We start from the raw sequence: 15,644 nt of genomic DNA, 5'->3' as shown, positions 1-15,644 counted from the left end.
GGGTGGACAAGAGCATTGGCCCAGCTAGTCCTTGGAAGAGGCCTAAAAGCCCAAGAGAGCCATTGAGTTGCTCAAGAAAAATCAAAACCTGACACCATTAAGAGGCAGCTGAATACCCTGCTGGTTTGCAATGAAACCCTCCTGCAGTAAGGGTCAAGCCAAGCACAGTCAGTCAAAGGTTTCATCCCACTGCTGGGGCTGCGGGGGAGACAATCTCAGACCCTGGAGACAGATGACTCTCAGCAGGAGCAGCCCAGCACCTCAGGCTTTCGAGGGAGATGAGCGGAGCTGCATGGCAGTCTGCTGCAGAACAGCCAGGCCTCCCACTTGCTTCACCTTCCGTCTCTGCTGTCTAGGCCTTTGTGCCATCCCCTCCCGCGCCTGCCTGCCCATCACCTTCAGGGCCCCATTGTGCCTACCTGTACCTTTCCTTTCACCTTGACATGGGACTCCCAGGTCCCTCATTTCCCTAACATGTGAGATGTTAGCAGCCACCAGCTTCAAGCAGGAAGAGCATGTTAGCGACTCCACTCCTCCCCACTCCAGAGCTAGCTCCCAAGGACCCACCTCCCTTAGCAGGAGGTGGGAACAGCGCCTGAAACCCTGCTGACCCTCCACTGTGCATGTGTGCTAGGAACGCAGGAGCCTTCCAATCCCCCAGGCACCTAGACCAGCCTGACACGCTGCCCACTTCTCCTCTCCCAGCAAGAGGAGGGAACACAGCCCTGGAGCAGTGGGGAGGGAGGTCCTGGCATTCCTGACTTTCACGTCAGTCGTGTGGATGCTCATGTGTCCTTCAGAAGGCAGGTACCCCTTGATGCCAGGTAGCCCAACACTTCACCTGTGCATACACCTATAGGTCAGCAAGCACCACAGCAGCTCCTAACTATAACCACACTGCCCTGTAACAGGGCACAACTGACATCATTCAATCGTGCACAACGGTCAGATGCCCTATGGCCAGCCACATCCAACTATCGTGCACAAATGCACAATGGTCAGACGTGGCTGGCCCTCGGGCAGCCGCTGTATGTACAGTAAGATCCCTCAGGAAACAAACGGGTTGTGTAGAGTTCAAGTGAAAAGAGGAAGGTCCTAGAAGTAGTGAGGTACTATTCAACTGGGGAGTGCATCTACAGTACTCTAAAATTGTTTTGTGGGACTTTTCGGGGCAGGAAGTAGTGGCAAAGGAGAGCTAGCTGCATTGCCAATGGAGAAGTGAGACAAGAGAAGCAACTGAAGTGGCCCCTGTAATAATTTCTGGATGCTGGAAGCATCCTGAGCACTTGCTGAGAGGCGAGATTAAATCTGCGCTCTACTCTTCCCAAGTGCAATGCACATGCACTTGCACACAAACTCCATGCCCCAAGTTGGCAGGCCCCGGACAAAGTGGGACACCATGCCTCTTACCCAGCCTCAGCACCCGGAGCACGATAGGGCAGAAAAAGCCAGCGTCTCCAAACCCATAGGGCACTGCAGAGTGGGACAGTCCAGAACCTAAAAACCATTTCCAGTCAAGCAAGAATAGTCTTCAAGTAGGCGCAGAAACCTGCTCCCAACCCACCCCACTTCTCTGTTCCTCAGTCCAAGAGAGAACATCTCAAGCAAACAAGATGTTGGTGTTAAGAAAAATCCCCTCCAACCGTATTTCTCTTTCCGCACTACCCCAGCTGGCCCAGGCTCTCTGGTGCAGAGACCAATTAAGAAAATTAGTCAGAATGAACAGAAATTCATTTCTTCCCTGCTCCTTGTCATAAGCTACAAATTCTGCTCCCTGCCATGCCATTCCACTCCTTCCCAGATGCATGTTGATGTGCATCTCCAAGCAGATCTCCTTCTAGAAAACCGAGAACATTGCGCCAAAAGGCATCCAAGGCCAAGTGTATCAAACCACATGGGGACAAGGGCAAGATGGTGAAAAGCAATGCGAGTGCATGCACACACACACACACACACCTGATGAAACAGACCCCAAGGGAAATCAGACACTTCCAACACAAATCAGAAACACTTGGAGCTGCGCTACCTCAAGAAGTCCAACAGGTTGGATTACCAGAACAAGAACAAATACATTTATAGTGCAGAGATGTGAGCATACAGATGTGTGCCTGCTCTTCTAATGCCGAGTGCCAGCAGCTTCCTGGGGCAACAGACTGGTTATTATGCTGCAGGGTCCAAACTGAAGACATGTACAACATCCCAACACATCCACAGCCTTGCCAAGAGAGACAACCAGGACTAAGCCCCCAACCTCAGCACTCATCAAGCTACAGGCCAAAGACATTCAAATCCATTCCTCACTCCAGCAAACAGAGATCACACAGGAGTCAACCCAAGAAGCCATCTGCCATTGTCTTGGTATCTAGAATGGCCAACAGAAGTCTTGCTATACAGGCATTAGCATCCTTAGAAGAAATGCTTCCTTGGGGCAAAACACATACAGGCCAGACCCAGAAAACATCTGGTTCAGTAGTGGTTCTTTATTGGGTAAATTCTGTGGACACAGAGAAGGCCAGGGTCCGGCTTACCTTGGGACTCACCACTCATGCTGCCCAAGAGCCTCTTTAGCACATCCGAATTCCTTGACTCCAGCTGCACACTTAAACAGAACAAGCCCATGTGTAAACTAAAGACTTCACATGGATCACGGCTCCTCACTCCAAACCTCCCGGGGCAGACACCCACCTCTGCACGACAAAACCGTTTGTCTCCAGGCTCAAGAGAGCTTGACACATGCACTGCTACGACGTCTTAACTTCCATCTATGCTGAATACAAACCAACATCTATGTCGTAAAATGCATTTCAACACAGCACACACAAAATGGCTGGCTCCCAAGACGAGCATTTCCATACAATACTATAAAAAGGATAATAACCTAAAAAGGTAATTATGACTTAACAGCTAAGCAGTCTGAAGAGAGACCTGCACGAACACCGATGCAAAAATACTATAAAATAGAAACGTGCCGCTCTCTGGAATCCCGATACTTCAGATTGTAAAATGACAAGAAATATTATACTCAATTCACGCTATTGTGCAACTTGCGGAGAGACTATGGTGTGACGGGAGGGGGGTTTCATGCAAGCCAGGAGGAAAATAAGTAGGCCTATCATGTAGATTTTGTTGAGATCAGAATACGCATTTTTCCTTAAACAAACATTCAACCCCAAACCCACCCTGACAAAGGAAACATAACTGCAAGCACACATATTTTTTACATATTTCCAAATACTAAAAGCCAAGTGTCATTCATAAATCGGGGGTTTAAGCTAAGGTTTTATTCACTGGCCATTCATATTTTGCAAGAGTAAAAAAAACCCCAAGAAAACCCCAGTAAGACAAAGATAACATTTAAGACTACAAACCGTAAGGCCAGTTTTCAACAGAACCAAGGAGCTGTCTCTCGATTGCAGCAGACCATAAATTCTTATAGTCATTTCAGCGCAAACTCGTTAAACAGTTCTGCTGCCTTCCCTTACAAACCGGCTCTAGATCTGAATGATCAGAGCAAACGTAAGTACTCACATAAAGGCAACGGTAACATTACGACAGCTCTATTCATTAATGTACACACTTAATTCTCGTTTCTCCGATGCAAATTTGAGAGCCATGCGTACAATGCATCTAGAAAGCAAATTACAAAAAAAAAAAAAAAAAAAAAATGAATGGGGGGAGGGGGAAAAAAAAAATTGGCGTGGTCAGTGAGATACTATTACAACTTCTCAATCAACTCGCTGTCTCACTGAACAAAATGCCCATAACTGCAATGGAGTATAGGAAACGTAGAGCAGTTAACAGCTAATGAAACACAACACCATCCCTACCAGACCCCAAAACTGCAACTGTCCAGATGCCGGGAAGCTCAGAACGTTCTTTAATTTTGCTGCCATGTGTTGACTTTTGTACGGTACAAATCTCACTGTGTGTAGCAGATGGTAGGGAAAAAAAAGTACTTCTACTACAACCGTCAAACCCTAGCAAGGAAGAAGAGCAGAAGGCGCAAAGATAGTATTTGCTCTGCTATCTGACATTTCATTCTTAAGGCATTTTGGCAAGGTTAAGTTATTAGAAACAGCTCAGGATCGAGAGAGACCTTAACTAACTGAGGGGGGCTTTCTGAAGAGCTTCCCCACCAAAATGTTTGAGATGTGGAGACGCAGGGAAAAATAAGCTGCTTCCCCTTCCCACCACCCCCAAGGGGGAAGGAAAAAAAGAAAAAAAAATCTGCCTTCTTCAAAAGGAATGGGGCTGTTTTGGGGAAGCCAGCCCTGCGCGCTGGAAAACGCTGCCCACCCTGAATGAGCTGGTCATTTAAAAATAGAGAAGGGGCAAAGGGGGAGTTTTCTTCTTGCTAATCCTCCTGCACCTCGACTCCCCACCCGTCAGCCTGAGCAAGCAGAGATGACGCAGGCTTCCTTATATAATAGCCTGTGATTTCCTAGACTGCAGGCCTTCCCTTTGTGCTCTGTACACACTTACACTCGCACACACAGATTCACAGCCCCTGGCACCGTGCCAGCGCTAACCCTCGTCAGCTGGTTGACTCCATTCACAGAGAGGGGTTGGAGCTGACATGAAAAGGAAGGGGGGGGGCGAGCTATTACATCAAACCATCAGCACGACAGACAAAAGAAATTTTTTTAGACCCGAAATAAGCCTTCCCTTGCAGCTCTAGACCAGGGAGGGTCGTATCTAGTAATCCCACCAGAATACCAACAGTAGGAACAAGGCACCTACACAGAGGTGGGTTATTTTTTTTTTTTTTTTTTTTTTTTTGGAGAGGAGGGGTGGGGGAAAAAGGGGGAAAAAAAAAAAAAAAAAAAAGAGAGAGAGAGAGAACCATTCCAACAGTAAACGCAAGCAACAGTGCTATTTTTCTTCCTTAAAATACGCTGTAAAAAGGTATTAACATTCAGCCTCCCAACTCATATAAAAAGGGGGGGGGGGGAAACAGATCTGATCATCCTTAAAAAGAGCCTTTTGTATGTTTAAAAAACAAAACAAAAAAAAAGGACAGTCTAAAGAATACTTACAGGTACAATATTCCTGCTGCCTCCTCTAGTTGTCAAGAAAATTAGAGACAGAGAGGAAAGAAGGGGGGAAAGAGAGACAGAAAGAAGAGAAGACAGAGTGGGAAGGGGGGAGGGAGGGAGAGAAAGCCGGATTTTTTTACGAGGAGCCCTCCCGGTAGAACATGGGCGGCCCCGCGTGCCATCCCCCTCTAGGGACCTGCAGAAACCCTGTCTCAAAACGGGCACTTCCCTGCCAATCATGCGCCGTACTGTTATATTAAACAAAAGGAAAGGGGGATGCTTACTTTTACCCATGATGCCTAGCGGGGGCAGGGAAAAAAAAAACCAGTTGCAGCCGGTTTGTAACCTCAGGACATGGAATTATCTCTTAATTTTTTAAAGTCGTTTGTGGTATAAAAGTCAGTTAGCTGCCTCTTCCCCCTCCCCCCCCCAATCCTGGCGCTTCGCCAAACTTTGTCTTCATTCATGAGAGCCCGTTATTATTTTAACTGTTTCGTTCCCAAAACAACGTTTTTATGAAGACCCCATCAAGGTGGAGACGTAATTTATAAAGATGCATCGGGGAAGGAGACGGCCGACTGTCTCGCCAGGCTGTGCCTCCTTCGATGCAGGCTTAACTCCTACGTGGCAGGTCCATGGGCACAGCCCAGTCCTAAACATCTCAAATGACACGAAGACGCCAACCCCCAACTTCCTTCCCTCAGTCCCGGTGGGCAGATCGGGACCTGCAAACACCCCGGGCCAGCTGCAAGGTGGACAAAGATAGGCCGGCGCAGTCAAACATGTCCCATAAATCCAGGAGCATTCATGCTGCCATCCGAGGCAAGCTACACCCTGACCAAAAGCTGGAAGCGGTTCACATCGCCCTCGTCTTCCCAACAATGTCCCCGAGAGGTCTCCTGTAGGCATTTCCCCACACGTAAGGGTCACTCCTGCATGGCGCTGGGCTCTAGAGGTGCGCTAAGCACAGCTGTCCCAGGCTCCTGACAGTCGCAGCAGGCAGCATTTCCATAGATGAGGTGCCTTGAGAAGAGCTACATGAATAAGAGATGGATGGCAGTGTAAGTCATCCTTATTTTGAAGTCCACATGCACCAGCCCAGCTTGAAGCACTTGCCAAATGCTTCCTAACCTGCCGTCTCTGCCTGTCACACCAAAAGACCTCAATCCACACAACCCCACAGCAAGTCTGAGGACTGGGAGCACATTCTCACAATGCTCCGGCAAGGAAAATGAGACAGTTGGGGAGAGTCCAACATACCTCCCCCTTGACATCTCACCTGCCTGCTCTCGGCCGAGCTGCCCACCTGCTCCACAGTCCAATTACTGGTCTGTCCTCTTCTACCAGCCCTTCCGCTGGGCAGGTGCCCAGCGTGCTTCAGGCCTAGATGCCGTGGCTTCCCAGTAGTAGAGTTCCCTTCAGCCCGTAGCCTCACCATGGCTTGAGTCTTGAGATCCCAGCATCTCAGTGCTAAATGGCCCCTACAATGTGGGCCTGAAAGTTCAGGTTCAATCTAGAGGGCAAGGCCCAGACCTCCCCCAGTCGGCTTCCCACTGCAATCTGGTCCTTTGGTACTCTGCCATGGCGTTCTGGTTGGCATGCTCTTGCCTGCACTGAACTCCTCCCTCTTCACCACACTGCAGCCGATGCCAGGCTCTCAGCCTTCTCTCGATGCTCTCTGCTGCTCAGGTTATGGGCTGAGGTTGGCTTTCGTCTACAACAAGGTAGGTCTGGGCATGCACGTAGTTCCTTTGCAGGAAAGCCCGACTTCCTTTGCCTCGCAGTAACTAGCTCATCTGCCCATGCCACGCCGGTGGAGACCACCAACTCACGTTGCAACTATGAGTTGCCAGACCTGAATGCTGACCCCCTTAGCCCAGCCCTTCACCCAGCATTTTCTTGCTTCAGGAGAACAGGTTCGTCCCACCCCATGCCAAGGTACCATCATCACCACTTCCGACCCAACTGCACATTCTCTACAACGGGCTCCTACAGCCCCGTGCTCCACAGCACCTTGCAAGTATAAAGGAAGGCAAAGGCCCTGCCCAAAGGAGAACTCGTCTCAACTGCAGATGGCAACAAAGGCTAGTGAGAAGAGTCAAAGAAGCAAGAACGGGCAGAAGAACAACTTGACAGAAGATGTGACAGAAAAAGAGAGAGAGCAAGCTCCATGAACAGGGAACAAATGGTACAAACTCTGCAGGTTATTGGGATCTCCTGACCATTACAATTTTATTCAGTGGAGCAAAAGATCTCCCAACAATAACACGACTGATTTCCTTCCAGCCACTGAATGCCCAACAGCTCAGGCTCTTGTAATTGAGACCATTTTGAAACACTGCCATGCAACCACCAGAAGCGCATCCTGCTAACAAGATGACTACATCCTACAGCTATTTGCCGCAAAAATACCCTGAACTACCAAGTGTTTTCAGCCACCATGAGGCAACATAGTGCGAAGTAAAGAAAACTCGTTTTTAACAGCTGTTCCTGGCAAACATCTGCTGGCAGCTTCAGTCCTTCAAAGCCCTTTGTCCTGGAATCAGACATTAATTCAGCAACATCAGAAATAAGAGGACATCAATTTGTGCTGTACTTACAATGGAGGCCTATGGAAATTTGTCATCTTTCTGAATATCCAGAACATTCAGGCAGTGCATGGCTGCAAGAGACTATTGTTAACCTGATTTCTTCTCTGAATTCACACAGGCATGCCACACCACTGGAAAGTGCAAGTCACCAGTTCCTCTGGTATAAACCAAGTAACCGGGGCAAGTTCCACTTTCCGACACAGGTAACCCAGCTTCCAACGCCGTCAAGGTGTTCTGAACGCCTGTGTCATGGCAGTATTTGGACTATTGCGTTTGTTCAACAAACGGTCAATGGAGAGTTCTTACCCCCTTACATTGTGGGTTACATTTTCAAAGCTAGGTCTGGACTAATTCATCCTCAACACAACCCCTAGGGAGATAAAAAGAGGAAATGCTATTAAGCCTCGTTCTCCAAGGTCAACAGAAGAGAAAGGCAAAGGACCCATGAGTCCCATCTCCCAATTCCCTGCTCCATGCTGTACCTCAGAGACTGCTGTTCAAGCTAATGCTCTTACGCTTTGAATACTGAATCCTTGCACCCGCGAAGATCAGCTTCTGATGAATTCTCAAAGAAATTCAGCAGAGATGCAAGAGACTTGGAGCGCTCACAAAATGGTTTTCATCTCGGTCTCCTGAATACTGCAACAAGGAGGCCTACGTGTTATTGGTGCACTTTTACCTGAATATTGCAAAGCATGTTCCAGGAGTTGTGTGGCGACTACGTGCCAAGCACTTGTAATATCACATCCATTTTTTGGCCCAAGTTAACTCGCTTTGCCAGACAAAGTGTCCCGCACACCTCCATGGAAAGTATTTCCTTAGGCCCTTAAACTACACGAGCAGAACTGCCTCAAGGGCAAGGGCGTAAGCATCACTCATCTCTACGCAGTGGTCTCTAACAAAAATTTCAGCCCTGGTACAAAACATGTTGGCAAGGCTACTGCCACAGCCTGACCTCTTCTAGTACCAAGCTAAGATACCCTGGCGAGCAGTGGACATGTGGCCATGACAGCTTCAGGCCTTCTTAAAGAACAAGGCTGAGTTCGAAGTGTCAAATCCTACGTTCATTTCTTCTGGAAAGTGACAAGGACAAAAAGCCATTCATGCTCGACTTGGTCAGATTTTGCTAAAGAAAACGGTTGGGGATTTTAGAAAATTGGGACTGAATGGATCCTTCCCAAAAAGATCCTGGAAATGTTTTTCAAATGGACCATTTAAAAAGCAACAAAAAACAAGCTAACGTTGCCCTGCACTTGCAAGCCAGGCATTACATAATGAAGAATCTGAAAGTGAAACTACCTAGAAAGTGAAACCGGCCCCAGGTTTTCATCATGCACAGTGGATGGAAAGGCTAAGCGGTTTTCCAAGATCTGCTGCAATCATTTTAAACATGACTATAATAAATGGTTAAGAATGCATTTAGAAGAGATTATTTTTAACTGGACAATGTGCTTATGGTTACATTTTCAATTCTGCCATTTAATGCACAATATTGAAAACTCAGAAGGACTGCAGGTTAACCTCCTGCTGTTTTCTCGTTCTCTAATCCGCACCACTTCTTGGAGAAGAACTGCTATACAGTCTTAGTTAAACCTAGCCCATTAATGAGTACGTGCAAGTATTTTCAAAACTGGTAAACCAACAGATTACACCAAAACCTAGTACTACATTTTGTTCAGAAAACAGAACAGAAGTGCCGTGTGTCGAGAGCTAGAAACGGGATGTAAACTGTTTGTTTCTTGTGTTACTGCTGGGCTGAAATATCTTTCAAGATAGGATGCTCCATTCTGGGCAGCAAATTATAAAATCATGATAATCAAAATGTTAACCAGGGGCCTATCATGAATTTGGAGAGACTTCCCTCATGTAATTAGTATTAGTACAATGTTTAATTTATCGGTGGAGCAAGCATAAATGACCGACTTAGAAGTGACATCTTTTGCAAGACAGTACAGGCAGGTTTCGTTGGTTTGCAGGCAGAAAGTATTATCAAATCATCTTCTAAAAATAAGCCTATTACACAGCACATAAATAACCATGTAATCTATAATACACAGTAACTATCGTGTATTTAGTCAACCTAGGGGCTGCAGAGAATCTGGTAATTATAGCAGAGTTTCCATGCCACTCCAAGCATCCCAGTGTCTGAGTTTGCCTTATTAGATAATGTGGAACAATTTGGTTTACATAGAGAGAAATAGCTAATTAGTCTGTAATTACATGCTAGTTACCAAAGATTATAAAACTAATGAGGTAGCTGTTTTGGCCCCAATAAGATGTCACCACTAATTTTTACTCACAATGTTTCTATTGAAAGTGTCTAAACAGGAAGCATAGAAAGGATACACCAGTGAAGAGCAAGGCTTGGAAGGGGTCAAGTACAGAGCACATAAGACAGTAAAGCAGGGACAAATAAGCCACAGAGGCAAGGAGCAAGAAGGACCTCAGTGCAGCTGCTGACAGCATAATATGCTTCAAAAGACCCAGATGATGCCCCACTGTGCTGGCTGCAGAAGTCTGGTTTCATCCAGCGTTACTGGAGAAGGAAACCAAACCCTTCTCCTGCAAAGAGACCACATCTCCAGGAACCCATCACCACCCAGCGCATGCCTTTGCTAGTGGCTGGCACTGAGTGCCAAGATCCATCTGTTTGGAGACACCATTTTTCTGAGAGGTCTTGCTGATGGAAGCAGTTTCCCTTCCCTTCAGTGAGAGTTTTCCCCACTTGTCTTTCATGAGGTGCCTGACCTACACAAAGCCTCTTTGGATGCCAGAAATCTTGTGTCCAGATAGCAAAGCAAAGGCACTACAAATGCTTCCTCCCTCTCCCAACGGTATTCCATAGCCCAGGGGGCTGTGACTTCTTGTTGGATTCATGCTTGGTTGTTGTCATCATTCATTGACCGCTCCTAAAACAGGACCTGCACAGCACGTCACACACAATCACTGCCGAACACCACTTGGGAAGTGCAGCTGCTGTCAGACACAGCTCCCGGTTCCATTAGCATAGAAGCACTGCATGGAGCACAGGCAAGAAGCTAACCTGGCTTCCCACTTCTTTCTAGGGAACGCCTAGTTTGATTTTCAGTGCTGCATGCAGGTCCCGGTGACCCTTCTCTTCACGTTTAGCACTCGTGCCGACACCCACAAGAAGCTTGCACATCTTGGCACAGAGCACTCGGGTAACAGGGCCTTCGTATCTGAAACCATGCAGACCTTCAGGGCACATGGCAAGCTTTGCCTTCTCACCCTAGGCAAGGCACCAACCCCCCCAACAAATCCCACCAAGTTCACTGGATGCTTAGACTGCTCAGCCCTTCTCAAAGCCACATCTAAACACAGACTTTAACCCAAGGCTTCTAACTACAGACTACCAAAAGACAGGGACATTTTGGAAGCATTTGTTAGGGGCCTGTGAAGTCAGCATTAATTCACGCAGCTGTGCAATTTGTATACTTGACCCTAGATGTCTTATTAAGCATGCTCAAGAAGTGCTGCAAGGCAACAGATAAGCTTTCCATCATCCCTGGGATGTTCTCCCCTTGGCCTGCCCTATAGGGAAGTTAGCTGCAGTAAATCAGAGCAGTGAGCATCGCTCTCCTATCTTGAACATCCAGCTTGCAGATTCTTCACCACATGGCAAAAAGCAGCGAGCTGGCAGACAGAAGGTGTTTCCAGGGCATGTATCATCTTCCAAACACCCCTCTTCCTCCCATGTTACTTGCCAGTTTGGACTTCACCTCATTTCCTCCTCTGCAGTAGCATGTTTCATTTCATTTGGCCCAGACAGCAACTGCTTTAACAGCGTCTGCCACCTTCAGCCTGCTCAACTGCGGGTTTGGACCCTAGTTTTGTTTTCTCTACACTCTAGCCCTTTCATTCCCGCTTTGGGGTCTTGCAGCAACTCAAAAGGTGAAAATGTGTCCTGTAAACTGAGGGGGCTCATGCATGCTGCATCTACGCCAATGTCTCCTCTTGCTTCCTTTCAAGGCTTCTGAAGACTCCCCATAGCCTGGGGAAAGGTATTGCCAGGATGTCAATGGACAATTCACTTCAATAAATTTTAGGATCTTTTCCCACAGGCCCATCCTCTGGCTGCTTCTATTTCTACTTAGTCAAAAGCCTTTTCATAACCAACAAAAGTGACAACAATGGCTGCTTTTATGCACCACTCTTTCCAAAACTCAATTCATTATCTGCAGGTGATCCATGGCTGAGAAATCTCTCCCGAATCCTGCTCTGCTGGGTGATTAAAGTCCACAAGTGTCTGTATGCTCCTCACTCCTGCTTTTTAAGAGGTGCCAATATTAAAAAAAAACCCTCACAAAAGACAGTGGCAGGGGTCTATAGTCTGACAGCCTTCATGTTACCTTTCTTATTAGTTATCTGAAGAAAGAAGCAGGCAGCTGACCAGAAAGGTAGGAAATAATGGCAAGTATAATGACTTTGAGAGAGAGATCTGAATAAATAAATCTGAATTAACATTTCACACAAACTAATTTGTGATTGATCATCACTCTAAGGAGGAAAGACTCAGCGCATGTGTAAGCAGTGACAGGACACAGCCTGGACACCGCAGCCCTACCCCACACGTGGGGACAACAGACATCCCCAAATGGGTGGCAGAGTTTGCTTTGCCTTGGGAACGCAAAGCAAACTACAGATGGATCAGAAGGCACGCAGTCCAGCACTGAACCATCCTCTTGGTTGAGGTTTCCCATTGCTGACAGTGGGAGAGAAGTGGCAGGAAGGTTCATAGATTTCATAGACATTAGGGCTGGAAGGGACCTCGGAAGATCATCGAGTCCAGCCCCCCGCCCAAAGGGCAGGACGTCAGCTGGGGTCATAGGATCCCAGCAAGATAAGCATCCAGTTTCATCCTGAAGGTGTTCAATGAAGGCGCTTGAACAACCTCCGGTGGCAGGCTGTTCCAGACCTTGGGGGCTCGGACAGTAAAGAAATTCTTCCTTATGTCCAGCCTGAAACGATCTTGTAGTAGTTTGTGACCATTCGTCCTCGTCATCCCTTGGGGCGCTCTGGTGAACAAACGTTCCCCTAGATACTGGTGGTCACCCCTGATAAACTTGTAGGTGGCCATCAGATCACCCCTGAGCCTACGCTTTTCCAGGCTAAAGAGCCCCAGGGCTCTCAGCCTGTCATCGTAGGGTCTGCTTCCCTGACCTCTGATCATGAGCGTGGCTCTTCTCTGGACTCTCTCAAGCTTCTCCACATCCTTTTTGAATTGTGGAGCCCAAAACTGGACGCAGTACTCCAGCTGCGGCCTCACTAAGGCCGAGTACAGGGGGAGAATGACGTCCCGGGATTTGCTTGAGAAGCATCTATGGATGCAAGCCAGCGTTTTGGTCGCTTTACTAGCCGCAGCATCGCATTGCAGGCTCATGTTCATCTTGTGGTCAATGATGACCCCCAAGTCTCTTTCTTCCATAGTGCTAACCAACATAGCACTGCTGAGCCTATAAGGATGCTGCGGGTTTTTTTTCCCCCAAGGTGGAGAACCTTGCATTTATCGGCGTTGAACACCATCAGATTCTCATCTGCCCACTTGCTGAGCCTGTCCAGGTCAGCCTGGATCATCCGCCTGTCTTCTGGTGTGGATGCTTTGCCTTAAAGTTTGGTGTCATCGGCGAACTTGGCCAGTCCGCTTCTGACTCCAGTGTCCACATCATTAATGAAGATGTTGAACAGTATGGGTCCAAGGACAGAGCCTTAGGGGACCCCACTGGTCACAGGACACCACGATGAGTGACTTCCATCAATTACTACCCTCTGGGTCCGACCCCGGAGCCAATTTTCCAGCCAGTGGATCGTGGAGGACCCAAGGCGACAATTGGCCAGTTTCTCCAAGAGACGATCATGGGACACCAGATCGAAGGCTTTTTTGAAGTCAAGATATATGACATCAATCTCATCTCCCTTGTCCAGGTGATAGGTCACCTGGTCGTAGAAGGAAATGAGATTGGTCAAGCAAGACCTACCTCCAACAAACCCGTGCTGGCTATCCCTTAAGATGTTGGCGTCGGCCAGTCCATTAAGGATGGCCTCCTTAATAAACTTTTCTAAGATCTTCCCCGGGATAGAAGTCAGGCTGATGGGCCTATAGTTAGCTGGATCCACTTTCCTCCCTTTTCTTTGTGTTAGAGAAACACAAGTGTGTTTGAGGAACTATGGCTGAGAAGCAGTACCTGCAAGTGGCCTCAAGTGCTTTATATGAGACTTGCAAGCAAGAAAAGGGGTGTAATAAAGAATTTAATTGACACGAAGTCCTGGATGATTTTTTTTTTTGCATCTCTCCCCCACTCCTTTACTTTGCGCACGCAATGCACGAGAGGAAGGACTTCAGGTTCGGTGATCTTTAATGAGCAAAATGAAGCACCCAGCACCAGAATCCCCACCTCCAGTTTCTGGTGAGTGTCGCTGCTTTTCTTATGCTTGCTAACAGAGCAATTCCCATGACTGATGCCCTAAAGCCCGATCTTCAACATCACCAACACACAGCAACATGGGTACTTTGAAGCTTAACGGCTACTAATTCTAAGGGCTCAGCCCCAGGTTTGACTCCAAGCACTCAATGCAATCAAGTGCTGGCTGGAGCAGAGCTAACAAATACATGTCCTTGGATTTGAGAACCTCATTTTTTTTAAACCAATAAAATGTTCTTATGTCAAAGTGCAGCTCTGCATTAGGATGGGGCTCATGGAGGACATCTGCTGCCATGCTACAGCCAACTCAATCTCCACAACAGCACCATCATCTGCAGTAAAGCAATCTAGAGGAGTACCGGGTACATTTCATGAGGGTTCACCTGCTCCCTTGTTGTGCATTCCTATGATTTCAGCAATGTGATGCTGCTCTTCCAGAAGAGAAAGCTGGAAGTTCTCCCTCATCTTGTTTCAAGTTTTGCAAAAAACGTTGTTGGGACTTTTTTTTCTTATATTAATTGGCTTGCAAGTAACTGTTCCTAATGATGCCATTTAGAACCAACAGCAAATCCCGTGGAGAGTCTTTCGGAAGAGCAGGAATGCAGTTGCGCTGCAGAAGGTGAGAAACATTTCTAAATTGGAAAGCCAAGCTTCTATTCATCATCACATACAAATGTGTTCTCAGTCTACAGCCTGCTACCCTCAGGAAGATGGAGAAGAATGGAAACAACCCAAACAAGAAGCAGTAACCACAGCTCAGCACAGTCAGAGGGCATGTCCATCTCTAGCAACTGGGATTACCTAAAGGACAAACTAACTGGAATCTAACTGGGCCCAAAAATATGAAGGTCTATATAGATCTGGGGTTAGCCTCCCAGAAATAATGCGGTCTCTCTGTATATAAAACACAGGTAAGGCTGAAACACATAGGAGGACTTGTTCACCTCCTTCAAAAATTACAAGAATGCTAAAAGTAGCTCCCCACCACCACGCCAGGTGTTTTCAGTATCCAAGACACTGTAGATAGGTCAGATCCAAAAAAGTATACTGGATTCTGATGGTCAAACTTAACAGAACTTGCTTGCCTGGGAAAACTTTTATGCTAGTATTACCCAAGACTGAAATGAGTAGATGGAGATGCTATTTCTGGTCTCCGGAGGTCATGGTGACCAATAGTTTCAGAAAACAACTGGATCCAGGAACCAACACAGTCAGAGTTGAAGTGCAGAATAAGCAACTCTGGGCCACATCTTGGGAACCTGGCATCACACTTGACTTCCACCACAGCATGCCCAGCCTGCAGGGCAGCAGACCACTCTGGGGTAATGCAAGGGGCATGATCAGTCAAGCATGAAAAAAGCAGGCACTGAAAAAAGGAAGTGGACAGAAGACACGGAGCTGCTGTTGTGAAGTGATGTGATGGGAGTTTGTCCAACCCGTCATTAGGAAAGCCACAGCCTGCCATGAGACACCGGGAGTTGCCCTGCAGTGCTCGACAAGTTGCAGAACAGATCCTCAGCAACTGGAGCAAAGGTCTTGACCTCCCATTGTTTCAGTTCCCCCTCAATGGAAAGCCA

At 47.4% G+C, this 15,644-nt stretch overlaps 1 protein-coding gene across 4 annotated transcripts in view; it reads right to left on the bottom strand.

The window, feature by feature from the left end:
- Positions 1 to 15,644, bottom strand: part of GATAD2B (GATA zinc finger domain containing 2B) — a 58,827-nt gene that overhangs the window by 33,131 nt on the left and 10,052 nt on the right. The window contains exon 1 of one of the 4 annotated variants that reach the window (XM_006264336.4): positions 5,037 to 5,267. The exons of 1 other annotated variant lie outside the window; for it this stretch is intronic. Coding sequence is in view for 1 of the 3 variants with exons in the window: in XM_019498433.2 (XP_019353978.1) it covers positions 3,529 to 3,530 (2 nt within the window). In the remaining 2 variants the exon portion in view is untranslated. Of the gene's footprint in view, positions 1 to 3,368; positions 3,466 to 3,528; positions 3,656 to 5,036; positions 5,268 to 15,644 lie in introns of those variants that run through there. 2 more of the 4 variants (XM_019498433.2, XM_059718849.1) reach the window with 2 other exon arrangements.

The sequence above is a fragment of the Alligator mississippiensis genome, chromosome 15, assembly GCF_030867095.1.
Source record: "Alligator mississippiensis isolate rAllMis1 chromosome 15, rAllMis1, whole genome shotgun sequence".
Classification (NCBI taxonomy): Eukaryota; Metazoa; Chordata; order Crocodylia; family Alligatoridae; genus Alligator; species Alligator mississippiensis.
The sequence above is the reverse complement of the archived record's forward strand: the minus strand, read 5'-3'. Positions and strand labels throughout refer to the sequence as shown.